Genomic DNA, 27143 nt, shown 5'->3' with positions numbered 1-27143 from the left:
GAACAAAATGAAGACTTTGGAGTGGCCTAGTCAAAGTCCTGACATGAATCCTATTGAGATGCTGTGGCATGACCTTAAAAAGGCAGTTCATGCTCGAAAACCCTCCAATGTGGCTGAATTACAACAATTCTGCAAAGATGAGTGGGCTAAAATTCCTACACAGCTCTGTAAAAGGCTTGATTGCAGTTGTTGCTGCTAAGGGTGGCCCAACCAGTTATTAAGGTTTAGGGGGCAATCACTATTTCACACAGGGCCATGTAGGTTTGGATTTTGTTTTCCCTTAATAATAACAACGTTCATTTAAAAACTGCATTTTGTGTTTTCTTGTGTTATCTTTCACTGATATTTTTTTGATGATCAGAAACATTTAAGTGTGACAAACATGCAAAAAAATAAGAAATCAGGAAGGGGGCAAACACTTTTGCACACCACTGTATATTCAATTCAATTTTATTTATATAGCGCCAGTTCATAACAGAAGTTATCTCATTGCACTTTTCCTATAGAGCAGGTCTAGACCATACTCCTTTATAATATTGATAAACATGATATAGCAGTCTAACGGGTACTTGTGGCTAGCTAGCCATGTAGCCAGCTGCTTTGAGCTACGGTACTCAAGTTAATATAAAAATCTGAAAATACTTACATGATCATGCAGTCGTCCTTTCTCCCTGTAGCCATTGTTGCTGTTTGGTGCTCAGCTGTTTTTTATAATCCGCTATGAGATTTGTTTTCAACAAGAAAAGTGGGTTTTAGTAGCATCCCTACAATGTACTGTACTCTTTGATTGGATTAAAATGTAAATATTTACCTAATGTCTTATAGTGTAAGGATGACTGAAATGTCCTTTTACAGTAAGTGTCGCAATATAGGGCCCCTGTAATTATTAAGTGAATAAAGCTAGCTAGCCATATCCTAAGATTACCATAGATACATGAAACACCAACGCACAAAAAAACCTAAATCTATAACTAATGTATAGCTACATGTTGCAAAAAGAATTCATAACGCTATCACAAAAGATTCATCTTGACATGAGTGAGTCTGTCTGAGTCTCACTCCACTCGACCATGAAATATGCAGGTTGTGCAAGAACTGGTAACCACTGGAATGGAATGGAAGGGGGGAGGGGGAGTGCGTCATCTAGTGGCTGGATGTTATCGATAGCGCCTTTAAATGTGACATGTGCATAAATAATTACATTATGTAACCGTGGAGGTTGAATGCAATGCACAATAAAAAGTCCAGTTTGATGATATTAATAACGTGACAAGTGCAGGGATTCAATGAGAGATGTAACCCTTTCTTAAGAAAGGTGATTTCATATTAAATATCCCCAACCACATATTCTTGGAAATATAAAATTAAATGAGCAACTTCACATTTTACAATCATAGGCTATAAAACGCCCTTACGTAACAGAGACATTGGCGTTTGGACTCCGACCGGCCGACCGGCAGCTATTTGAAACGGAATGAAGCCCAATAGGAGTAGAACGCGCCAAAACTTTATTTCTCAGAATTGAAGGAGAAATAATCTAAACTGATAGTGTGGGAGAAAAAACCTTCAGCTAGGCCAAATGTGTTCAGGTCCTCTCACACACTGTTTAATTCTTCTTCAATAAAACACTTCAACAGTCAAATAGCACATCATAACGCTGCAATAAATGAGCACTCTCCAACCTTTGGTAAAACACATCAATACCCGCAGCAGTTGGTATTACAAGTGTATAGAGAGCATACACATTTTCTTCTCTCAGCTCTCATGTATGTCCATCAACGGCAGACACTTATTATAATCTATATTACATTCTAAAATATATAAAAATAAAGGCTTTGTTACAACACTATATGTATTAATCAGGAAACATATTACTTGTGACCAAAGAGTGAGCTAATTCATGCACTAGGAATACAGGGAGGGGAAGGTCACTCTGCCCTGTGTGTTCTAGAATGTATACGCAATTAGGAGTGCCACTGCACGGGAGAGGCAGAGAGTTTCTTCATACAAAGGGCACCTTTCCACAGGAATGTAGGTGCAGTACAAGCAGGCCGGTGCTTTCACTGAGCAACACAACCTGAATGATTATTGAACTTGATTGTCTATATGTGTCTATATCAAGGAAAATATTTTCCACATATCTCCCCTTTGTGACTTTCAAGTCACACATACTCAATCTCTTCTCTAGCCTGTGATGACAGAGTCCATCTTGGCCTGAGCAGCTTACCTCAGTGTCTTGTGACCCCAAGTCTTGTGGATGACCATCAAATTATGGCTTCTCATCCTGAGGGAGGTCTGTGATCACAGGCGTACAAACTGATAAACCTCTCCTCCGTTTGGCGGGGAGCGAGTAAAAACCAAATTGTACCTAGCTCCCTGGCCCAATACAGTGGGAAAAAACCTCCAAAGATATCAGAGGAAAAAAATCCTCCAGTATTGGTTCACACTCTATTTCCTTATCCACATATCATCAACACATGTTGCCAAACGCTGTTCTGGCGTTAACTTATTTGTGAGCAAGCCTATAAAATCAACTAGTGCACTATTCTTCAAAAGATTATAATTATCAGATAAATATCACTAGTATATATGGCAACATGTTAAAGAATTAAAAGGACCGACTTTAAAGGCTAAACTTCAGCGGCCAGAGCCCTGACATGCCTACCCCCACCTGGGATTTAATCCCAGCCCAGAGTTACTCCGAAAACAAAAAGCAAAATAACAACAGAGTGCCGATGGAAAGAGAGCCTAGCTGGACACTCCCCTATCTACTCGAGGAGCTCTTTGGCAATAAGCATTTTAGAGCGAGCTCAGTGTCTGTGTTTGAGGCCATGATGCCTGGCACCTCCCTCGGGAGCACAGCGTTCACTATCCGGTGGGTCCGATGTTCTGGTGCAGTGGTTTAGGTGAATCCAGCCTGTCACTCTGCTGATCTTTACCGTTGTAGGCATGCTCAGGATGACTTGGAATGGTCCTTTTCGTCTGGGCTCCTTCCACTTTCATTTGTGGATCTTAACAAAGACTCCCTCGCCTGGTTCTACCAGTTGTTCAGTCTGAGTCACCGGGTCTTTGGTTAAGTCCTCTGCTTCTTGGGGATGTACCTGAAAATACACAGCTGCAGTTAGATGTTTGTGCAGCTCAGAATCCAGTACCTCTAGATTTAGTGCTAGCCAATCTGGTCTTTTGTAAGGCATCGCCATTGGTCACCTTGTGATCTCATGGACATTAAAGCCAGTGGTAGGCACTCCACCCATGTGCCACCTGTTTCCCTGCATGCTTTAGTTTAGCGTATGCCAATGCCTGCACAATGCAGGTAAAAATTAAACAGCAGCCACAACCTTGCCAGTTCCTAACCTGTGTCTGGGCAAGCAATACATCCCGATGCTAAGCATGTATCTTTCTTAGACTGTGTGATGTTTTCTGTAGAGTCAACAAGTAAGTGAGATTACATTCTGTAACAGCAATAGCTTCAGCAGACATGTTCATGACAGAGATAGCGGGATCAGTGGAGATTGCAGCAGTTTTAGCCATTTAGTCAATGTCATATATTGTTACCTCTAGAGGTCAAACCAGAGCCTTGTGTGTGAGCAGCACATTTCACAATAGCCAGGCTAGCAGGCCACTGAATGGTGGACAAAAGGTCCTATAATTGAGATTTATGTTCAATTGGTGTGCCATCTGCATAAAGAAAAACTCTTTGGGCCCAAATTCTAGCAAAGGAATGTGCAGTTCCACAAGCATAAGCAGAATCAGAATATACAGTTGTGTTTTTTCCAGCGGCGTATTCACAGGCTTCAGTTAGAGCATAGAGTTCTGCAGTTTAAGCAGAGAAATGGCCAACACAGTATCAAACTAATTTGTGGAAGGGTTCCAGCTGATTACTGCTGCACCTGTAAGATTAGTCTATGTAGGTTTGTGTATAAAGGACCATCAACAAACAATTCAGCCTGTGGCAGAGGGTCTGCTCACAGGTCGGAACGATCGGACAATCATCAGTGCGCATTTTTTGTGAGTCGTGAGTCGTTCCTTCACCAGGCGTCATCATAAATTGGGCAGGGTTTACAAAAGAACAGTGGATGATATTAGGATTAGGTTTTGTCAGCAATACTTCATAACTTGACAATCTACTGTTGGGGGTATATTTACTGGAATCTGGGGTCTCCTCCCTTGCTCATGTATGTGTCTGTGCTTGCTCGAGCAGAGTGTGACTGGTTGCTCTTTTTATTATGTGCCACTTGTACACATATAACAAAGAATGGGGGTCATATTTAACCATTTGTGCAGGCAACATGGACTGCCTTGACACAGTGATTCCCTTGATATCTCATATTAAAGCTACGCACAAGAAAGAACATCATACATCCTCCCACTTAATTTTGGAGGAGGGCTTTGGTCAGTGGTCTTAATTGCTGACTGCTGCTCCTAAGTCGAAATGTGACAGCTTGGCTTGAGACCTGGGGCATACTTTTGAAAGCTATGTGTGTGTACATAGCAAGCATTGATTGTGTAGTTCACATTTATTTTTTAATGCTAAATCAGTATCTTGCACTAATTGTAGTGTGTCAATTTCAGGTGTTATGTGTTGGTGTCAGTGTTCCTACTGTCCCTAGTGCCATTGTCTTGCTCCAGATCCATCCCCAAGCCCCGCACCACGTTGGTCCCCCTTTGGTTCCTCCTGGCCGCCCTGGCCCTTCTGACTCTTAGGACAGTCCCTGGCCCAATGCTGATCGCTGCTGCAGTTGAAACAACCATCTTGTCTCTTTTTCCTTCATCCTCTCCCTTCATGTCCAGCCCCACGGCCCCTACTACGTCTGGTTTGGCTGAGTCGCTGGGTCTGGTGGTGGTGGACAGTGTCTCGGCAGGGCTGGGTCAAGATCCAGACTGGGGACTCTGTGGAGTTTTGAACACTGGACAGTGATGACGTTAGAGGGCCCTAAAAATATATGTGCAAAGGCTGAGAAAAATGACCCCTGACCCCTGAGATTTTTTAGCTGTCCTAGTGCGTGGAAAGCTGACCTACAGAGTTCTTTCTGCAATAACTGAGTTATTGTCACATGCTCTGGTGTGTAAAGTTCAGTTTCCACTGTAACTGTACACCCCCCATACCGGCAGACATAATCTTTGTAGTCTGCCAGTAGATTTCCCCAATGCACTTTGCCAAGTGCCAGCAAATCTTCCAATTCCAACTACAAATTTGTATGTTTCCAATTTTTCTTATCGCTCTGATTAATTTTGTCGAAAGTGGACTTGGAAATTTGCCTGGAAAGGATTTGTCCGAATTTACACAGTTTTTCCTCTTTCATATATTTCCTCTAATGAATTATATGTCTCTTCCATTGGAGTCACTTAAGTATTTTTCTACAAAAATGCACCCAATCTTCTCTATACATATATTTTCTGTTGCTACTCCCCTATTTGTTTCTTTAATTTGCTTTATCCTTTTTTCAATTCAACAGTACCCAGAGGAAAAAATTGCTGCCCACAATAGCCTTTTCTCTGTCTCATCAGAAATAAATCATCCTCTCATTTGAAGATCACTGAATTCTGATCTGTTTCTCCCAATCTCCCCTTTAGGAGAAATGAGGAGCAAAAGAATGAATCAATTCTAAGACAAATTCTCCTGCACAGTTTGAGAATAGCTATAAAAACAGCTGTGAAAAGCAGGAGTTTATATGTAGGTCTTGTTTTGACTCTTTTTAAAAAAAAATATAGTTTAAGTGAGTCGACTCTGAGAACAGATAAATTACACAGAGTTGAGACTTGAATAAGTTGTGACTTGAATTTGATCAGAGACAATTTTCTGATATTGTGCAGGCACATTTATGAGCCAATCAAGTATTCTTTCAGATATTTTTGCTATCTCACACTATCATCACATGGAGTGCTCCCTCCCTCACTCAGTCTCTCTCTCTCTCTCACTCTCTCACTCTTTTCCCTCACTCTTACACACACACAAGATTGCAGCTAAAAATGGCACATGATCAGGACAGAGACAGAACTAATTCAAAGCGCAAACTGCCGTTTCAACATTTTTCAAAGATCCACTCCATCTGATGTAACACATACAATTCCTTCTCCATTCATGCACACAATTGCTAGCACTTTACACTTAACTTCAACATATATGGCCTGTCACACATTCACTCAACACACAAAATTTATTACTCATCCACACTCTTGCTGCAGCTTACATTCATGCACAATTTCTCACTTCTGGCCAGTAGTCACTGCCCCGTAGACCTCTTAGTGACTATTTATGGTTTGGCTCCTCAGCAAACCCTTAAACTACCTGTCCCTTCAGACCTCACCCTGCAGTTTCTTCTGCCTCTTTGAGTGAGTGGTATCCACAGGTCTTTACTCATAAAAGATATCTATATCCTCATAACTCGTGACTTATTCACGCTGTTTAATTCTTCTTCAATAAAACACTTGAGTCAAATAGAGTCCAATGCAATATAGATTTTACTGTAATAGCAAAACAAAGCACACGTAAAACCGAGTTGGTTCATGAAGCAACTGAACAGGCTCAATTGTGCATTCACTAATATTTCAGGGAGAGGCAGCCGGGAGCCGGCTCCGATCGTTCACTTAAAGGAGCCAAAGAGCCGACTCGTTCGCGACCAACACATCACTGAGAGAGAGAGAGAGAGAGAGAGAGAGAGAGAGAGAGAGAGAGAGAGAGAGAGAGAGATGTGGCTTTGACAGTGGTCATGAGTTATGTAGCCAGAGACAACACAGTTACTGTCTGAATTTATGCCAGTGAGCTGGAGTTAGCTGCACTAGCACAAAAGGTACGTGGGTTTAAAATGAATTATTAATTGTATAGACAGACTGTGTGCGTGTAGTGGCTTACAGCCTACATTTAATGCGATAAGAATCGAGTTTGTGTTTGAATTATTATTATTTTTTGCTAACAGTATTTTAACACCAGACATTCAATAAAAACACAATAGTGGCATGGAACGTTTTTTACTTGGTTTTGGTACTTGTGAAGTTGAGTTTCGTTTCTCCCTCGTAGCCTCACCTGACGTTTCATCATGGCCGAAGTGGACGAGAGTCAGTTTTCTCTCATGAGTCTGGAGGATGAGCTGACCTGCAGCATCTGTCTGAGTACCTTTGACTGTCCGGTGACCATCCCCTGCGGACACAACTTCTGCCAGGACTGCCTCCTGGCCACCTGGAAGGACTCCTACAGCTGTCCTCAGTGTCGGACCCACTTCGCCACCAAACCGGAGCTGAAGAAAAACACGGTCCTCAGCACCGTCGTGGAGACCTTCAACTTGAGGTCGACCAAGAGCGAGGCCCGCCTGACAGCAGAGGAGAGCAAAGCCGAGAAAGAGGATGTCATACGCTGCGATACATGTATGGAAGCAGAGGCGTCCCAGACCTGCCTCACCTGCATGGCCTCTTTCTGTGAGGAGCACCTGCGGCCTCACCGGGAAAACCCAAACTTTAGTCTCCACCAGCTGAGTGAGCCTGTAGGCGACCTTTCGGAGCGTATCTGCCCGGACCACCACAAGCTGATGGAGCTCTTCTGCACCCAACATGGCCGCCCAATCTGCAGCTTCTGCCTCCAGCAAGTCCACAAAGGCTGCTCCTTCGTGGCTCCTGAGGAGCAGAGGAACCTGAAAGAGGTTTGTGGGTCTCAGTATTCAGTATATAACACCAGTCTCACTACAGTCCGGATATCAGACTGGCCTAATCGGTTTTATGAAACGAATAATTTGACATTTTGAGAAGTATGCTTATTCGTGAATAAGTGTTTTTCTCAAAAAGTCGAACTGTTCCTTTAAGGCGGTTATCAACCTACTCGCTAACCCAACCTAATCCAGCTATCAAGGAAACGAGTAATTTACAATTTGATCATTAAAACGTAAAAAACTTAGTCATTCAAGACTGTTACACTAGACTGTTGTTATAATACATTTTAGCAATATTTTAGTCCTAAGAAGGTGACACTTGTGCTGCAATTTAAAGAGTAGGAATAATGCAGATGGTGTAAATGCAATATAAAAAGCATTGTTTGCATTGTGCTGTAGGCCTTCCATTGAGACTGTGGTGAGCAGAGTCTGTACAAAAACATAATTCTCTGTGTACTGAAGCTATGTTCTATATCTGTCTTTTAGTACGACCTCAGAGACAAGTTGGGTTTGCTGGACGGGAAGATTGAGAAGACAAAGACTGTTATGTTGCAAATGAATGACACGCAGAGCAAGCTGAAGGTATTTTTACCTATTACATTTCCTGTTTTTCACAAGAATTGGGAACAAATTAAATAATGATTCATATAGAAAGGAAAATGTGATGGCAATTACATAATGTCCGTTTGTCTTTTCCCCGTATTCATCTATGGCTCCTCTCATGGTCCTTGCCTAGGACACAGCAACCAAAAAGAAGACAGCATTGGCAGCTGTGTATCAGCAGATGCGGGATATGTTGGCCCAAGAGGAACTCAAGGCCCAACATGAGGTGGACTGCGAGCTGGAGACTGGCCAGACGAAACTGCAGGATCTCATAAAGAGGTTAACTGAGAATTCTGAGAAGATGAGAAAAGCCAGAGAAGATCTAGACAGTCTGCTGAGTCAATCCCATACCCTGGCCTTTCTACAGGTGGGATGAACATTGTCACAGAAAGATAAAGTAGGGGAGGGGAGAAGGGAGGGAAATTAATGTTTAGCCTAAAGAGAAATGAGACAGAATAGACTGTAGAGAGAGACATCACAATTAAAATGAGGAAAGTGGTCTCAATATTGTATGCACTTGGAATATTCGTATGTATTTTAAAGGGCCCCTCTTCATGCATTCTTGAGACAGCATGGCTGAGGCGAGACAGGGGAATTGGCCTGTATGTTATTTGGGTGCATGCTATGTTTAAGCCACGAATGAAAGCAAATGTGTATAATTTTGACTAGATCTGCAACGATTTGTCTGTTAGTCGATCAACAGAAAAGTAATTGCCTATTATTTATATAATTGATCAATCATTTGCTGCTGGTTCCATCATCTGAAATGTGAGAATTTTCTGTGATATATGATAGTGAATTAAATATCTTTGTCAATTTTTTATTTTGAATTATTAACAAATCGATTAATTGAGAAAATAATTAATCGATAATGAAAATAATCGTTAGTTACAGCTCTAATTTGGACATTTCTGACTTTGGCACCCCCCAGTGATACTTAAAAAGAGACCCTACACTTATTACAGCCAGGTCTTGCACGACTTGGGGAAAAAACACATCCCATTAATTTTCTTTCCCTTGTTCCTCACAGGCTTCATTTAACTTGCCTAAGGCTATAAAGTTTGACCTTTACACCCCTCGAATCAGCCTGGACTCCAAGAAGGTGACAGCAACACAGGGCTTTGCTGCTGCCCTGAAGGAGAATCTGACAGAGATCCTTAAACAGCCTGTTGAGGCCAGACTACCGATACTTAAACCAGGTGAATGTGCAGGTACATTTACAGTGCAGGATTTTACATTTGCAGATGTATTATGAAAGAATAATGAAGCCAATCATGTCCACTTTTGTCGCAGAACTTAACACTGTTGCATGAGTCTGTGTCATGTGGGAAATACTGGAAATTAAATCAAATGTTGACTTTATCGATGCTGTGTTCTTTGGTGGTGGGCTAACTGTTTGAAATTCTGAGTACCTGGGATCTTCAGGGGCTGTGGCTCAGCAGGTAAAACAGGTCGTCCAGTAAATGCAGGGTTGGTGGTTCGATCTCGAGCTCTTCCTGTCCTCCTGTGTCCTTGAGCAAGACACTGAAACCCAAATTGCTCCTGATGGTAGTATTGTAGCTTGCTGCCATCAATGTGTGTGTGTGTGTGTGTGTGTGTGTGTGAATGAGTGGCAAATTGTAAAGCGCTATATAAATGCAGTCTATTTACCATTCACAGATGAAAAAGCAGTTCCTGTCTCAGGACCTGCAAATACTGGAAATACTGGATCTCAGCTGAAATCTGGTATGTTCATCTCTATGAAGGTATCATCGTAGCAAAAAATCTAAATTCAGTACAACATGTACCTATAATAAAATATCTGCTCTTGTGTATGATAAACATTCACACACGTACCTGCGTAGCTTTGAACAGTGACAGAAAAAAACTAAGTGTGAGTAGTGTGCATACTAAAGCTCAGAAGTTTTGATAAAATACCCTCATACATCTCAGTCAAGCACATATGTGCTTTGATAGGAGTAAAAAAACTGTAAAATAATTTGACAAGCATTTTGTAACACACGACTCTTTACAATGTGATAAAACACTTATGGGTGTACAAAATGTCTTCTGTTTTCACCTTCTCTGTTTCAGAACTACCAGAGCAGGAAAGACAGCCCATGTCCCACAGTCCAGGTCGTCCACCCATCAGGCCATACTTCCACCCAGTTCCTATAGTTCATCGCTATATGGGACCACATGGAGGCTGGAATCGATCCCAGCATGCACAGGGCCAGTCACCAGGCTTTTATAGGGGTCCTCCATTTATGGCACGTGAGTAAGACATAAACGTACAATCAAACACACAATATTAAAATGTCATATTGTTCATGACAATGTGATTAACAAATTCAGAAAGACAGTGTAGCAGACCTTGCAGATCCTTTCCAGTTCCATCAGGTTGGATGGTGAACGTTGGTGGACAGCCATTTTCAGGTCTCTCCAGAGATGCTCAATTGGGTTTAGGTCAGGGCTCTGGCTGTGCCAGTCAAGAATGGTTACAGAGTTGTTCTGAAGCCACTCCTTTGTTATTTTAGCTGTGTGCTTAGGGACAAAGGAAACAGCACAAAAAAGTGGTTGCATAACTGACAGACAAAAATACTGTAAACTCAGGAATTATGTCATGAAACTTAATCAAAAGAAAAAGAAACAATATTATGTTCTACAGTTAAGCAGAACAAAGAATGATGGGAACAGTTCTGGAGTACACAAAATAATATATTGGGAAGAAATACAACCTACTATTTATTGAGTGTGGAGGTACCTTTATCACAAAACCCAAAGAAAGCAAATTACACGAATGATCACTTCAGAAGCAAGGTATACAGTATAAACTAAGGAAAGAATTATTACATGGGACACACAATAGCTTATCCATTTTTAACATACAAATTTTTATGAGGGATAAACCCTGCCATTTTGAGTTCAGTGAATTAAAAGTGGAAAAAGGCGATACATTCATAAAGTTAACATGTAATGACAAACAACCAGGGATTGATAATATAGATGACAAACTGATTCGAATGGCTATAGACTATATTGCACGCCCAATTTGTCACATACTAAATACCAGCCTGAAACAATCGATCTTTTCATGGGCTTGGAAAGAATCAAAAGTTATTCCACTGCCCAAAGATAGGAAAACATTTAGTGGCCCTATTAGTTGTCCCATTAGCTTGTTACCAGCACTAAGTAAAATCTTTGAGAAGGCAGTATTTGATCAAATACAAGAATACCTCTCAGTAAATAATCTGATAACAAACTTCCAGCTTGTTTATGGAAAGGGGCACTCTACAGGCACACTACTGCAAATAACAAGATGGCTGGTACAGAGATATGGACAACAAAATGATCTGTGGAGCAGTCCTATTAGATTTTACGGCAGCATTTGACGGTACTAACCACAAGCTTCTTGAAAAGCTCGTTATGGATTTAGACCATCTGCAGCTGCCTGGATAGAAAGCTATCTGGTAAATAGATCGCAGAGAGTCTTCTTTAATGGAAGTTACTCAGATAGCGTGTCTGTGGAATGTGGGGTTCCTCAAGGGAGCTGCCTAGGCCCACTTATGTATTCCATTTTTACCAACGATTTACCTCTCGTATTAAAGAACGCTAAATTAACGACACACCTTGCTCTCCAGTGTCCGTGCAGTACTAACATCAGTAGCATTTACTTACGCCTGAAATGGCTTTAAAGTTGAAGACAGGATGATCGCTGCTCTTCTCCATTCAATCATGGAAACTCCATCATATCAGTAGAGTCAATTAAAACACAATTTAGAGTCATATACATATTCCACCAGACCGGCAACAGAAGGTCGGTTTCACTCCCCAAGGCAAACACTAATTTCCTTAAACGCACATTAGTATATAAAGCAATGAAAACACAGAATTCTTTACCACTGTTATTGACTAACACAGAAAATTAAAAAGCAAATAAGGAAACACCTTGGAACATCATATTTGTATGATGCTATGCATATGGGGACTTGTAGTTTTTGCTGGGAACTCTAAAAGCTTTTAATTCATACATACACATATACTCATACATACAGTGTTCGTTTTTACTCATACATATTAATGTTGTTCTCTAATATATGTATTATGTTTACCATTTGTGTTGACTGTAATGTTTAATGTATGTTTTTAAATGTGGTCCCCAGGAAGACTAGCTGTGCTTTATGGCACAGCAAATGGAGATGCTAACAAATAAACAATCAAATATTCTTTTACACACTGAAATATTATTTCATGAATGTGTTTTTTGCTGGCCATGCACACTATTACCAGGCTACGTGTATGTATTTCTCAGACTTCAGTGATATAACATCTTAACCAGATATGGATTCAACATTGACATATTAAAATAAGACAAATAAGAAATTGAGTGGCTTTGTGGCTAAGAATCAAAGATCTTTGTTTACAGTTTTGCTACTTTCAGTTTTTGTTTGGTGCCAGCATTAAACTTTGTAAAATTATCTGTCACACAACACTGAACAGCTTCTCTGAATTTTCACTTCTTAGTTGATGAAAAATGTTGTACCACTGGCCACACAAATTATTTGTTCTGAATCGGAACCGTGCTCTGCATTTATGAAATTGAATCCTGTGGGTTTGTACCTGAGCTTTTGCTCCAGGTGTGTGCTCAGGGCTAGTTTGAGGTGCGGTTGTTTTACTGGAAATGTTCCAACTTCCTCAGATTAAGAAATCATGTCAGTTTAGCTTGCTTACCATGTGTCACAGGTGTAGCACCTGCCTGTCTGCAGCCTTTCCCAGGACAACAGTAGAAGTAGTACTGAACGTTCTAATAAAAACACCTGCACTACCTGAATTACCTGTGTGCCAAGATGTTGGCAAACTCTGAAGGCTTTTGACCAGTTACATTTGTAATTGTAGCTTCAAGAGCAACTTCAGAAAACATACATTTTCAGTAATAACTACACATTCAGGTGTTCACATTGTTGTACTTCAGCTTGACAGAATTCAATTAAATTTGAGCACATACGATATCGGATCAGTATGGCAAGTGGCAAAACCCTCACACTATGGGCGAACTACTAAAAAACCTTCTTGTGTATTATCCTTCAGAACAAGACAGAAAGCCCCCCAATGCTCCAGGAGAAAATAATCCAAGTGCGAAAGGATCTGATTTCTCCAAGAAAGACAATCCCAGAAGCCATCCTTCATCAGAGAAATCAAAAAAAAATAAGTAGATGCAGCAACATATGTATTTGCATCTGCAGTCCTAATACAATGAGGCACTGAGACTCATTGTTAATCACATGATAGGTAATGGCCCTATTCTATTGCTTTATAAGTGTTTAAATAAAAAGTATCCACATACATACACAAAGCCAGCCTTTGGCACTTAGTAGCATTACTTTACATAATAGTCACTATAGATATGTACTGTATGATTGTTTATATGATGACATATTTATGTGCAAGTGTGGTAGCAGTTGCTTGGAAGTGATCACCAAGCAACTTGAGCTCAATCATTTACCAATTTAACAAATGCTAACACATCCCAATATAATAATGTCAATGTGAATCATAACAGCAGCCCCCCCATTATTTAAGTAATTTATGATAGAACTTAATTAAAACACAGAGACACATGGTTTATATATGAAAATATTTATGGGAATGTCTTAAAATTCAAAAGATCGCTTCAATACATTCAGTTCAATCAAAATCAGTTTGTCACCTGCAGTAACAATTTCACCTATAACCTCTTTCATTAACAGCTATGTTTTCCATGATTGTTACCAATAAAAGCTTATTTTCACGCAGACAGTTTCTTTGTATTTTCATTCCCGTTTAGCAGAGGCCTCTTATTTTGACCATATCGTAGTCAAAATGAAATTAATTATCATGTTTTCGGCACATTCTTATCAGCCTTTACTTTTACAGATATGACAGCAAAAAAGTAAGCATATTCAAATATATACTCATTAATAATGAAATATTTTTTGTACACACACAGACACACACACAACAGTGGCCTTGGCCTTGGCCTTGCCAAATTGAGTCTCTGTGGCTTCAGAAAGTATTCAGACCCCTTCACTTTTTGCACACTTTGTGTTATAGATGTAATTTTAAATGAATAAAATTGCAATGTTTGCCCATCAGTCTACACTCATACATACTCATACTACACCCATAATGACAAAGTGAAAACATGTTTTTAGAAGTTTTTGCAGATTTGCCCCTTGGGTAGCAGAGTCTTCTTGGGTAAGTCTCTACAAGCTTTGCACACCTGGATTTGGGAATTTATCCCATTTTTCCTGGCAGATCCAGTCAAGCTCCGTCAGATTGGATGGGAAGCGTCCGTGAAATGCCTTCTTCAGGTCTCTCCGCAGATGTTCTATGGTTCTATGTTTAAGTTTGGGCTTTGGCTGGGCCACTCAAGGACAGTCACAGACCTGTCCCGAAGCCACTCCAGCATTGTCTTGGCTGTATGCTTCGGGTCATTGTTGTGCTCAAAGGTGAACCGTCGCTCTAGTCTGAGGGTGCGTTCGCTCTTGAGCAGGTTTTCTTCAAAGACCTCTCTGTATTTGGCTGCATTCATCCATCCCTCAATTCTGAGCAGTCTCCCTGTCCCTGTCGCTGAGAAGCACCCCTATAGCATGACGGTGCCACCAGTAGGGATGGTTTTAGCCAGGTGATGAGCAGTGCCTGGTGTTCACCAGACATAGTGCTTGGACTTCTGTCCAGATAGTTACATTTTTGTCTCATTAGACCAGAAGTCTAAGTTTTTTTCCTCAAGCTCTCAGAGTCCTTGAAATGCTGTCTGGCATATGCGTTTTACTAAAAGTGGCTTCCGTCTAGCCACTCTACCATAAAGGCCTAATTGAGTGCTGCTGAGATAGTCGTCCTTCCGGCAGGTTCTCTCATCTCTGCAGAGGACTTCCGAAGCTCTCTTGGAGTGACCGTTGGGTTCTTGGTCACCTCCTTGACCAAGGCTCTTCTTGCCCAGTTACTCAGTTTGGCCAAAAGAGTCCTGGTGGTTCCAAACTTCTTCCATTTCAGTTTTTGAGGTCACTGTGCTCCTGAGAACACTCAAAGCTTTAGAAATGGTTTTATACCCTTGCCCTGATGTGAGCCTTGCCACAATTTTATTGCGGAGGGCTAAAGACGTTCCTTGGACTTCATGGCTTGGTTTTTGTCGTGACATGCAGTGTGAATTGTGGGACCTTATATACACAGCTGTGTGCCTTTCTAAACTACGTCCAATCAATTCACTTTGCCACAGTTGGACTCCAATCAAGTTCTAGACACATCTCAAGGATAATTCAAGCAAACAGGATGCACCTGACCACAATCTGGAGTGCCACAGCAAAGGGTCTGAATACTTATATAAATGAGATGAGATTTCAGTTTTTGATTTGTAACACATTTGCAGACATTTCTAAAAACATCCTTTGACTTTGTCATTATGGGTAATTGAGTGTAGCTTGATGGGGAAACATGGCAATTTTATCAATTTCAAATGAAATCTACAACACAATAGTGTGCAAAAAGTGAAGGGGTCTGAATACTTTATGAAGCCACTGTAAATACTGTTCTATATCTGCCAAGACTTAACAAATAATAAAACTGAATGCTTTGAATTGGGAGCATTCAAAACACTAACATCACAGTCATGTCCCTCCAACCCAACAGTAAAACAAGTAAAAGTCTTTAGCCATGCTAGCAACCCTGTGACGTGTAACAGTCATTGCACACCAGGAAACAGATTTGTTGGATGGTTTAAAAATGAGACCACTTTAATATTAAATCCAGCACTAGTGGGGCAAAACATTTCCATGGTGGTGCCAGAAAAAAAGGCCATGCTGTTACTTAAATCAAGTGTTATCCTCAGTGCAACGGCCGTTTTTGGACATAGGCTCAGCTGTACATTGCATAATAACTACACAACAAGCTGAGCGTCCCACACGTTTGACATATTCTGGCCTTATAAAGTTGCTATGCCAAATATGTTAGCAAACAGAAGCCTACTTAAGCATCCAGCAGACACGGAGCAACATTATCATTAATTTGAAGTCATGTTTCTGGCAACCTGACAACTGTTAAGTACATTATTCATTCTCTTTAGCTCTGTTTTGGTTTCTAACATCTCCCAAGGTCTTTGGCAACTAGCCAATTGCTATTATGTCTGTGTGCTGTTTGTGCTGGGCACATAGCATACGGTGGGTTTAGCAGAACTTTTTTTGCTTAAAAACAGCTTCCTGTTGCTGCTGCTGCTAACTTGGTTGATGAGAGTGGTGAGATTAAACGAAAAGTTCAAGCAGAAGTTGCGAGCCGTAAAACCAAAACTATGAACTGGAAGATGCTAAAGCACTCTGGAAGGTCAGAGGAGGAATCACAGCGCGGAATTAGCAACGAGGACACAAGAGGATTTGAAGATAAAAAGAAACGTAAGAGTAATTCGAGTGATTCCAGTCAGACAATGAGGAAAGAGGAGACGTATCTTGTTAGCTGTGACACAAACAGACGGGATTTTCAAGGATCCACATGAGGTCGGAAAGGTTGTAGGAGGAAAGCTTGGAGATGTACGATCGGTCAGGATAACAAGAAGTGGGATGGTTATCATTGATTGTGCATCAAAGCATCAGAGAGACAGAGCCCGGCGAGATTCATGTATTTGGAGATCACAGCAGTGTGACTTGCTTCCCACACAGACGTAAAGAAGAAGGACCACAGTAATTCAGTGTGTTTAACTTTTGAGGGGGAGTTGCCGGAAAGAGCGTATCTTGATTATGTGTGTTCCAGGGTGAGGCCAGATGACAGAGCTCCTCTCAGATGATGCTGCTGTCAGGAATATGGTCGTTGCTGCAGTATGTAGAGGAGTCAGGAGATGTGGGAAGGACAACTGTAATGTGGAGAAGTGCAAAGTGGAAAAAGAGCAAGTTATGTGCCTGCACTGCGAGGGAAATCACCATACGGGATCGGCACAGTGTCCAAAAAGAATTAGGGAAGTAAAAGAGCAGAGCAGAAAAGGCAACATCATACGCTGAAGCTGCTAAGAGAATGGAGAGAAACAGTGAAATGGTGGCCGTGCAAAAGGAAAAGGAGCAGAAAGGGAATGGAGCTGATCAGAACATCTGCATGGACAAAAAATGATTTCTGGCATTCACTGCCATGGGTATAAATTGTGCTGCTGAAATAAAAGGGGAAGTCGGAAAGGATTAAGATGGTGCTGGACGCTGCAAGGAGATTCTTGAACAATGTGGACATATCTGGAGAGGATCTAGATGTTGCACCAACTCAGACAATTGAGTCTGGGTAATAGAATGGACAATGTAGTGAGTGGGATCACTTTGGGTGGACACTGGCGGTTTACACTGTGAACACTTGTGGATGCCAACCGCCATAAAACTCAACAGAAGAAGAACATTCTGGAAATCTGAAGGGACCTGCAGAGTTGGGGATAATTGCCTCTGGGTTTGACACGATGAGGGACCCATTTCACATTATCCATTGTTAATATAAAAACAAGTGCAGCTTTAAGCTGTTTCGCAAAACAACATCTGTATTTAGGTCCAACTCTGATTTAAGCAGATAGCTAGCATGTTAGCATGTGCTGTCATGCGTACAGTAGGGCTGTATTATGCTAATATTTAGCATGTTAGCATGCTAACTAGAATTAGTATCAAACTACAGCTAAGGCGGAGAGAAATACCGTCAGTAGTTCTGACACAATGATCAAGTGTTTGACAAGCACAACTGTGACCTGCTGGTGAAGCTAAATAAATGCTCAGAATCAACAAATCATTAGGATTCATTCTCTGTACCAAATTGCATCACAATTCATCAAACAGTTATCAAGATATTTCACTAGAGGCATGCTGCTAGCGTGGCTAAAAACCTGCCAATAAACCCTGTTACATTTAAGCAAATTCAGTGCAACACAACACACACACACACCTCTGGTAAACATGGATGTTAAGGTAAAAGATTAAACAGGTGTCCTTGAGCAAGAAGACATTCACCAAACAAAACAGAGGGTGATGAAACCGTGAGGCTTGGTTACCTGCCAAGGAGGTGCATATTCCAAAAGCATAGGCATCACGCGGCTAAAAACGGATCCCTGTTCAGCCTTAAGAGCAGCAAGTTGGCTCTGGGTTCCTAAGAAAGCACAAACTAACATTCTACAGACTTCTCTGATATGGCTGTGAGCAACAGGCAACCATTCTGCACTAAACAGGACCACCTCAAAGGGTAAAATTAATTTCCCTACAAGTAGGCTATCTGACAGTCAAACACAAACGCACACATTATGTAGAGTGCAGGAAAGATGCAACAATAAAACTCAACAGTTAGATCCATATCACCTGAACACTACACAGAAAAGTACATGCAAGTAACTCTGATGGTATTAATATTAAACTGTAGAGATTTGAGTAGAAGACTCAACAGAACTCTACAGAAAATACTGTCTTTAGTCTGCCACCTTATGGTGACTATTTGGTAAAACACAAATGATGTAATGCACGAGGATTACTTGAATAAGGTAAAGTAACAACATGGGACAGCTTAATCTCATCAGCAGTTATCACTATTGGCAGCAACATCAAAGGTCAACATTATGGTTTCATGTGTGTCCTATGTCCTAAGCAGTGTACAATATTTATCAGCGTAAGTGCCAAAACAGTGCAGCACAAAATATGTAAACAGGAGGAACTACGTAAAGAAGAGGACAAACAAAAGGTTTTACACGAGACAACATTATTCCTCTGAACAAGTTACTTGGCGGTACTTTCAAAATAAACCAAAATAAAAAAGTGTAGTCATTTCCTATAGCTCTTAACAGGAAAGTTAAACATAGTTTCAAGACTGTATCTTAGCATCTTAGTAAAATCTAAAAGTTTTGCGAGCTACTTGAAGACAGTGAATGACGAAGTAAACAAACCAACATCAATGTCCAGTGATTAAAAACGCATTGCAGTTGTAACAGAGCCCTTGCTCGACGCGATTCAGAGACCTTTTGGCCTACACACACACACACACACACATTTCAAAGCCTTATCTTAGGTGACAAATGCAGGAGACACTTAAAAACTATCAACGTTGTGACGAGGAGCCTGAAAGGGGACTTTAAAACAGATATTCTGTACAGTTTAACATTTCACACACCATCAACTAGAGTCTACTAGCTGTTTGTTTGTGCTCTTTCTGGAATAAAAAATGACTAATGGGCAATAAAGCTTTGTATGTACCTTCAGCCAAACCTCCACTTCACATTCATTGTGACAGTACTGTTCTTTCCTGTTTTACTACTTCATCACCTGCTGTTGATTTAGACATGGCTTGGTGGGGGTTTGGTCAGTTGAACCTGGGCAACATTACTGGGTAATGTTAAAAATGGCTCTGATACCTGCAGGGCTGCACTATGCATTCAATTGTAAATACAGTATAGTCGACTATAGATATCTATGGCACAAGGGATCAGTGCAAATAAACCGCAATCTTTCTCCATAACATTCACCTCCTCCGGACTGTCCCGCCTGTGGAGGGGGAACTGCCTGAGCTCTGGTTTACAATATACCGGGAGTGTGGAGAGAAAAGACCAAAAAACAAATCACACCAGCCCAATTCCAAACTAACCTTTCTAACCCCTGTGAGCTCTCTGAAAAGATATGAAATGATTACACAGGAAAATTGTAACTTCTATTCTCATCAACGTGATTTGAGGATGAAGTGTGTTAGAGGAGGGCGAGTAAGTGCCATTGCAAATGCAGGTGAGGGATTAACAGAAACTGGGCTGCAGAAAGAAGACTGAGATAAGATGTTCACGTGATGTTTGGAGCGGGTCACGCATGAGTGGCGGCCTGCCCCGGGGGCCTGGGCGAGTCGTGAGGGGTGGGGCTCTCCGCCTCAGAGGCGCTGGATTCGTCGTCATCATCGTCCGTCTGCTCGCCGCTGTGGTACAGCATGAGGGCCTGGGTCTTATGGGTGATGGTGATGGTGCAGGGACCCTGGGCCCACGGCTCCCCGTCCACCTGCATGGGCATCTTGGAGCTCTTAAGAACCAGCTGGAGAGGGAAAGATAACACCCGACACTTGGATAGGATACCGTATACTGAGCAGGGGATATCTGTATCTTGTCAATACTCGTGCTCACTGATGTTTCTGTTCTATATTTTTTTGTTTATTTGGTGACCGAAGGTCACAACTCTGTAGCTGTGGCTACAACTACATCTGAGGTTACCCATCGTTTTCCTTTATGCTACAGGTTGCTGCTATCCACCTGAATCTCTCTCCTCAGGTAAGATTTTAAATCGCTTTAAATCCTAACATTAAAGGAATGGTTAGGAATGTTTTGATAACCTTGTACATGACTATATAAGGTATTCAAATACCAGGAAATTTAGTTCCTCCATATTTTTCCTTGTTGTGCCCCCTGTGGCGGTCATGGCCGCACTGAGACTGTCATCATGTTTACAGTGAAAACAATGGAGGTGGCAGCTGGAACCTTCACTGTTTGAAAACACTTGTCTCTGTAAGGCTACTTTTTTTTGTTTTTGACCTGGAAATACATCATAGACGTACACCACCAGTCGCTGTTTTCTAGTGTTTTTAAGAGAGTGGTTAATGGTGGATGTTTTCCTGAAGGGTTTAAGATTACCATGTAAAGAACAGAATGAGGTGGTGTGAAAACAAGCAAAGGACTTGAGCACATGCAGGAGCTGAGTGGCGTCGCGTGTAATTATCTTAGTTAAGATTAGATTCTCACTGACGAGGCAAATGGCAGTGAAAACTAATCTGACTCCCTCATTGTCTTTGTCCATACCCACTCACTGTGGTAAACAGGAAGCGCTGCGGCAGAACCGTGTTCGTGCGTGTGTGTGTGTGTGTGTGTGTGTGTGTGTGTTATTGCCTCACCCTGACAGTGTGGGCCTGTCCCAGCCGTACAGGATTGGCCATCTTGACCTGGATCTGAGCACAGTGGAAGGAACCAAACACACCCACCACCTCCAGCAGACCATCATCCAGCCTGCAGGGTGAGACAGGAAACAACACAGCTGCTCGCTGTTAGTTGCCATGGCAACCTGGAGCACTTGATGACTAACAACCGATTAATTGATGCTCACAGCAATAATTATCTCTAACTGCCCCGTATGCCAGTGCATGTCTTACCGTGTGGGGGGGCAGGGTTCATCCCCCATACCCTCCCAGAGTCTGCAGCCTCCACCCCAGTAGCCAATGTTACAAACTATGATGCCCTCCAGACTGGGCAGAGCCACCCTCTCCCCATCCAACTCCAGCTGTGGTAGGAACACACACACACACACACACACACACACACACACACACACACACACACAGTATTGACAGTCTGTCTTACTCTGCCCTAGCAATATTCTCACAGAAATCACACATAGCCCTAATATTTCAACTTGGTCATTCAATGTTGGATGTAAATGGACACAGATCCCTTATATTTGGCTAATAAACAGTGACCAAGGTATGTAGTGAGCAGGACATTTTGAGTTGAAAGCTAGAACTGAAAAATACACTAAACGGTACATTTTCGAAGTAAGCTTCACTAGAAATTTAATTAGTAACAATACAAATTATAAACAACACAAATGTATTAAAGTTGAAATAAGAAAAATAAGGACAAGAAAAACTATAACTATACTATGATTGAACTATAATAAACATTCAGGGGAGCAGGATGGGGTGTGGGTAAGCCTGTATTCAGAACATTAAATGAATTTTTGATTGTTAAAGTGACAGTTCATCTTTATGTATTACAAGAATAGTTTGACATTTTGGGAAATATGCTTATTTGCTTTCTTGCTGAGAGTTAGAGGAGAAGACTGATACCACTCTTCTTCTGTGCAGTAAATATGGAGTTGGAGTCAGCACTCAGTTAGCTTAGCTTAGCATCAAGACTGGAAGCGAGAGGAAATAGCTAGCCTGGCTCTCACTAAAGTTCAAAAATACTTCTACCTGCACCGCTAAAGCTCGCTAATTAACATGTTATATGTTTAATCCTTACACAAACAAAGACACATAAGTGACATGTTGTAGTTTTATGGGGAGTGGTAGGTGTACTTTTTAAACTTTAGCACGAGCTAGGCTTTCCAGTCTTTATGATAATATTTGCCCTTACTATATGCCCTGGGCATTGTGGAGAAATGGCCAACAAAATACAGATTAAACAAATTACAAACATACAGGTTGAGGGTTTATCAGTGAATGTCCGTTCCAGAAACTCAAAGTAAAATCCAGAAAAATTATTATTTTCGTCGACCAGAAAAAGAAAAGAAAAGAAGTCATTTTCACAAGCAAGCCCAGACAGAATAGAAACTAAACTAAAACTAAAAAGAGTGTACTATTTCTATTACTGTGGGTTTTTTTAGCCATGTTTAAGCAAGCAAGTCAAACAAGAAGTACCTCACACCTATAGCGACAGCTTGGTAAAAGGCAGAGAGCCTCCTGATTTGAGTGAAAATAGTGAAAACATTGGCTAATTCTGTTTGTTTCTCTTCATGAACTGCATAGGTGAAGACAGAATTAGCATGAAGCTTTATCACTCGAACAAGGCTACTGTACCTCAATCCTCTTATCCAGATCCTTACATTCCTGTACTAAACAATCTTTGGTGCCATACAGGAAATATACCGCCTGGGGAACAGAAAGAGAAGCATTAATACTTGGCACTTGGTTTCTCTGATGTTTCTGACAAAGAGGAAACAGACAGCCAGCATATTCAGAGTAAACGCCTTTGTATTAATATTCAAATTCAGTAAATATTTCCACATGATTTAAGTATTCAAATGAAGCGGTTCAAACTCCCTGACCTTGTTGATGATGCGGCTGGAGAAGAAGGAGGGTGTTTTCTCGCGGTGCGTGTGGAAGCTGAGCGCCATCAGAGCATCAGGCCCCACGGAGAAGTAGTTGTTCATAGACAGAACCTGCGGAGGACGAGCAGAATATGCTTTAGATGTACTGCTAAGTGTGTCAGTGGGCCGGCTGGCATCAGTTGCACAGCAAACCCCAACACACAAAGCCTGAATAACAACATGTCTGCAAGTATAGATAGGCCGCGTCTTGCTTGATAAAAAATAATTCAAAACTAGAGATCAAACTCACCTTTGGTTTACGAAAGTAGAGACCTTTTGAAGCCACCTGCACTTTCCATCTGAAAATCATTATGCAGGTAATTAGCAGGAACAAAAGAAACACTAACAAGGCGATTGTTAGAAATGCAGAGGTCATAAGTCCAAGACCGCCCAAATGCAACCCTTCCCCCTCAGAAAACTGTGACCAAACAGCAAAAAGACATTTTCATTTTATTCATTCGGTTAGCAGTTCAATTATATTTTCTATAAATTCTATTTCCCTAGGTCTCAATGCTAATTTAAAGCCAATTCTGGCGGAGAAATACTGAATCCTTTATTTAATTATGTACTGTTGGCTAACATTTTCATATACTAGAGTCTGAAAATACTGGAACCAGCTTGTAAAATACCCACAATGTCCAAATTTGAACTCTTGAACTTCCCGCTAGTCTTTAAAAAAAAAACTCAAATTCCCAGAAAACAATTTCATCACAAAAAACCTCTAAAGCTGCTGACATATCAAGATCTTCCATAGCTTCTAGACTGAAGAACACTGCATACAAAACACATATGTAAGACTAATAAAACAGAACAATTTATAAGCTGATGAAACGATATCATACTGTGAAACACTGTTACTGCCCCACCTGTCCATTTTGACCACCTCGGCATCAAGGATGTTACGGAGAACCTGTTCCACAGGGATCTCTCCGGCATACCCGGCACCCCAGCCTAAAGTGTTGGAAAGGTCATTTCCTGTCCCCAGGGGCAGGATGGTCACCCTTGGCATAAACTGGTCTTGGCCCTGACGCAGGAAAATAGAAGATCAGCAGGTGTGTTAATAACTGGGCACAGAGAAGTGGTGGTACGTAGGTGGACACAATAAAGAAAGACGCAATGTCACATTGCAGCGCTTAAAACAAACGATTATAAAATGTAATAAAAATCCTTCTCATAGCTCAGAGACCGTCCCATCTCACCTTCAGCTTCATAGTATCGATGGCATCCAGCACCCAGCCCACTGTGCCGTCACCCCCACACACCAGCACCCGAACACTGCCGGGGGGCAGCAGGGTGCACAGCTGGAGGGCTTTGGAGGGAGTCAACTCAGACAGGTCAAACACCTGGAGGAAAGACGAGAGAAATGACAGGTTCAGGTCATGTTTTGTGCAGAAATTTAAATCCTGACTCATCCCCAGGCTTTTAAAAAAAACAGAAGACAACTAAAGGGAGCGTTGAAGGATGACTTAGTGGAACTGGGACAAAGTAAGAGAAGCTCCAGACTGACCTGCACAGGATTCAGAAGGGTGCGAAATTCTCCCAGCAGAGCCTCCCCCATGTTGTTACCACTGCGTGTGTTAGCCAAGACCAACACTGGAGTCCAGCCACTGCCAAAGGAAGACGCCAGCTACAGAAACACACACACACACACAACACCAACATTTCTTAAATGACAGCTCTGGGACACCACATAAAACCCACAGTATGAGTCCACTGTGGCCCCCCAACAACTCATCATCAGTGATATGTTCAGCACCTTGCTGTACTCGTCGGGGTGCCTGCGGCGGAGCTTGTTGACACGGTACAGGTAGTGAGGAGGGATGATGAGGCTGTGGAACTCGCCCAGGTCACACTGGTCTGCATCTGCCAGGCTGTCCATGCAGTCATCGTGCACTATGGCCTGACACCACACACACCTGAGACAGGGACAGAGGGACACAAACCTATTAGAAAAGCAGGAAAACACACAAAAGCGAATGCTGCTGAACGGAGCAAGACCCTGAATCTTTACTAGCTGCTGGTCTGTCTCTGACCTCTGGCGCTGTAGTTATTAGGATTTTGCAGAGTAATTTATCTGACAATATGAGATTAGGCCAGCTAGTGCCCTGCTATCCCAGAGAGCAGCAGCAGTCCATTAGAGCAAATTAAAGACAGATTAAAATGAAATGACAATGTGTAGGTAACCATCTATTTGTCAGACTGTGCCTTGGAGCTCTTCATGGGTGCAAAAACAGCAACAAAAAACAAAAACACGTCTCTAACGCACAAGCGCAGCTGCAGATGTGCAGTATACACACTGAAGTGGGTCTCATACGCATGCGGCTGCACCTGTAGCACCACCCACGCTACCTGAAGTCGCAGAGCTTCGGCTGGGTCCCACACTGCTGTTTGCATACTGCACAGTAGCTGGCGAGGGGGACATTTCCGCGGACCCAGCGGTGCCCCATGGCTCCGTCAGGGCTAGAGGGGGCCAGGATCTCCTTGCACGACAGGCTCCGGTCGGCCCGGCGCAGGCACTGCTCGTCGGCGCACACGCCGCAGCAGTCGCAGAAAGCCCCTTGGAGGATGTGCTGGGAGCACACGCAGCAGTAGGTGGGCTTGTTGAACAGGTCTGTGTAGTGCCAGCCGTGCTTGCTCTTGCGAAAGAAATCCTTCATGTGCGTTTTCCGCTTGGAGCGCTGGGCGCTGCACCACAGTGTGATGATGACCGGGACGATGACGGCCAGAGAGGTCCAGAACAGGAGCGTCCACTCCTCCCGGGAGCCGCAGTCGTCATGCACTTCGTCCCCCTCCTTGTACATCGCTGCTGGACGGTGGCGCGAGCGACGGGTGATGCTAATGAGCGGAAATCAGTAAAGAGAGGATCTATGTAAACAACACTGAGTGGAGACAGGACGCACGCCACGTTTTCCCTCCGACACTCATGTTCACGGACAGCCGCCGGATGCTGACACCAATTTCATCTTAAATAGGAACATTTCCCCGTCTAACTAGCTATAAACAAGAAGACTGCGATGTGACGTTGGACCAATGAGCTACCTCGCTACCATAGCTTCATCAGAGAGTGTTTACATGTCAAGATAAGTCAGTTCACCAACAGGGAAAACACACATGCGCAGTACAGCGTCCAAACAGTGGCGGGAAGAGGAATTCCTATCCTTATATAGCCACACCACGAAATAAAAATAATACGAAGTCCTGCATTCAAAATATGACCTAAATAAAATTAAGTATTAGCAACAAAATGTATCATAAGTATGTTTTGCAGAATTGCCCCCGTCAGTGGTGGAAGAAGTATTCAGAACTTTTACTTAGCCTAAGTAAAAGTAGCTAGCAATACAACAATGTCAGAATACTCGAAAATAAAAATCCTACTTCAGTAAAAGTACAAAAGTATTATCAGCAACATATAAAGGTACTCGTTCTGCAGAAAAATGTCCCTGTGTATGATATATTATTGTATATGACTATTAGATTTGACTGCAAATACTGATGCAGCTGTGTGTAAGCAGCATTTTACTGGTGGAGCTAGTTTGAACTACTTTATACAAGTTCGGTGGTTTAGTCCAGTGGTTCCCAGCCCAGGGGTTGGGCCCTTCCAAAGGGTCGCAAGATAAACCTGAGGGGTCTTGAGATGATAAAGTTCTGCAACACAAATCGGAAAGCTATAATCTTTATGAAATATTGGACCTCAACAATTATCTAAATTAAAACATACGAGTTTAGAGAGTTTAAGGGGTTCTGTATTGTATTCTATAAGCTTATCTAATGTTTGTTAATGTAAAATTATAATGTGAAATGTCAAAATTGTACTTAAGTACAGTACTTTCTAAATGTACTTACTTTCCACCAGTGGCCAAGTGCATTTAATTAACATGGCCATTGTAAATGTTTCGTAAGTAAGCTTTTATGTGTTATCAGGCACAGCCACAATACATAGACTACTGTAGACTTGTAGTAACAAAATTAAGGCTTAAAAAACTCAAAGTCGTTATTTTCTTTCTACTTAATTTAAAACATCTCTCTCTAAAGAGAAAATACTCTGGACCAAAAATCTCAGTTA

General features: G+C 41.9%; 2 protein-coding genes across 3 annotated transcripts; one reads left to right on the top strand and one right to left on the bottom strand.

The window, feature by feature from the left end:
- The first annotated feature begins 5755 nt into the window (after positions 1–5755).
- Positions 5756–14014, top strand: LOC122872643 (E3 ubiquitin/ISG15 ligase TRIM25-like). 2 transcript variants are annotated; one of them, XM_044188740.1, is made up of 8 exons: positions 5756–6791; positions 7019–7634; positions 8127–8222; positions 8377–8610; positions 9274–9454; positions 9903–9968; positions 10317–10496; positions 13311–14014. In XM_044188740.1, exons 2-8 carry the CDS (start codon positions 7038–7040, stop codon positions 13433–13435), a joined length of 1479 nt encoding a protein of 492 aa, XP_044044675.1. In that variant the 5' UTR covers positions 5756–6791; positions 7019–7037; the 3' UTR covers positions 13436–14014. The 2 variants fall into 2 exon arrangements, with proteins under 2 accessions (XP_044044675.1, XP_044044676.1); XM_044188741.1 differs by having other exon boundaries at positions 5874–6791; positions 9274–9442.
- Positions 13844–26506, bottom strand: dgke (diacylglycerol kinase, epsilon). The gene is made up of 11 exons (XM_044188739.1): positions 25430–26506; positions 24837–24996; positions 24588–24707; positions 24280–24423; positions 23947–24104; positions 23331–23379; positions 23039–23152; positions 22791–22862; positions 21366–21493; positions 21111–21222; positions 13844–20260 (listed from the first exon to the last, which is right to left on the bottom strand). Exons 1-11 carry the CDS (start codon positions 25879–25881, stop codon positions 20039–20041), a joined length of 1731 nt encoding a protein of 576 aa, XP_044044674.1. The 5' UTR covers positions 25882–26506; the 3' UTR covers positions 13844–20038.
- Between the last annotated feature and the right edge of the window lie 637 nt (positions 26507–27143).

This window comes from Siniperca chuatsi, linkage group LG3 (genome assembly GCF_020085105.1).
Source record: "Siniperca chuatsi isolate FFG_IHB_CAS linkage group LG3, ASM2008510v1, whole genome shotgun sequence".
NCBI lineage: Eukaryota > Metazoa > Chordata > Actinopteri > Centrarchiformes > Sinipercidae > Siniperca > Siniperca chuatsi.
This window is presented reverse-complemented; position numbering and strand designations above follow the sequence as displayed.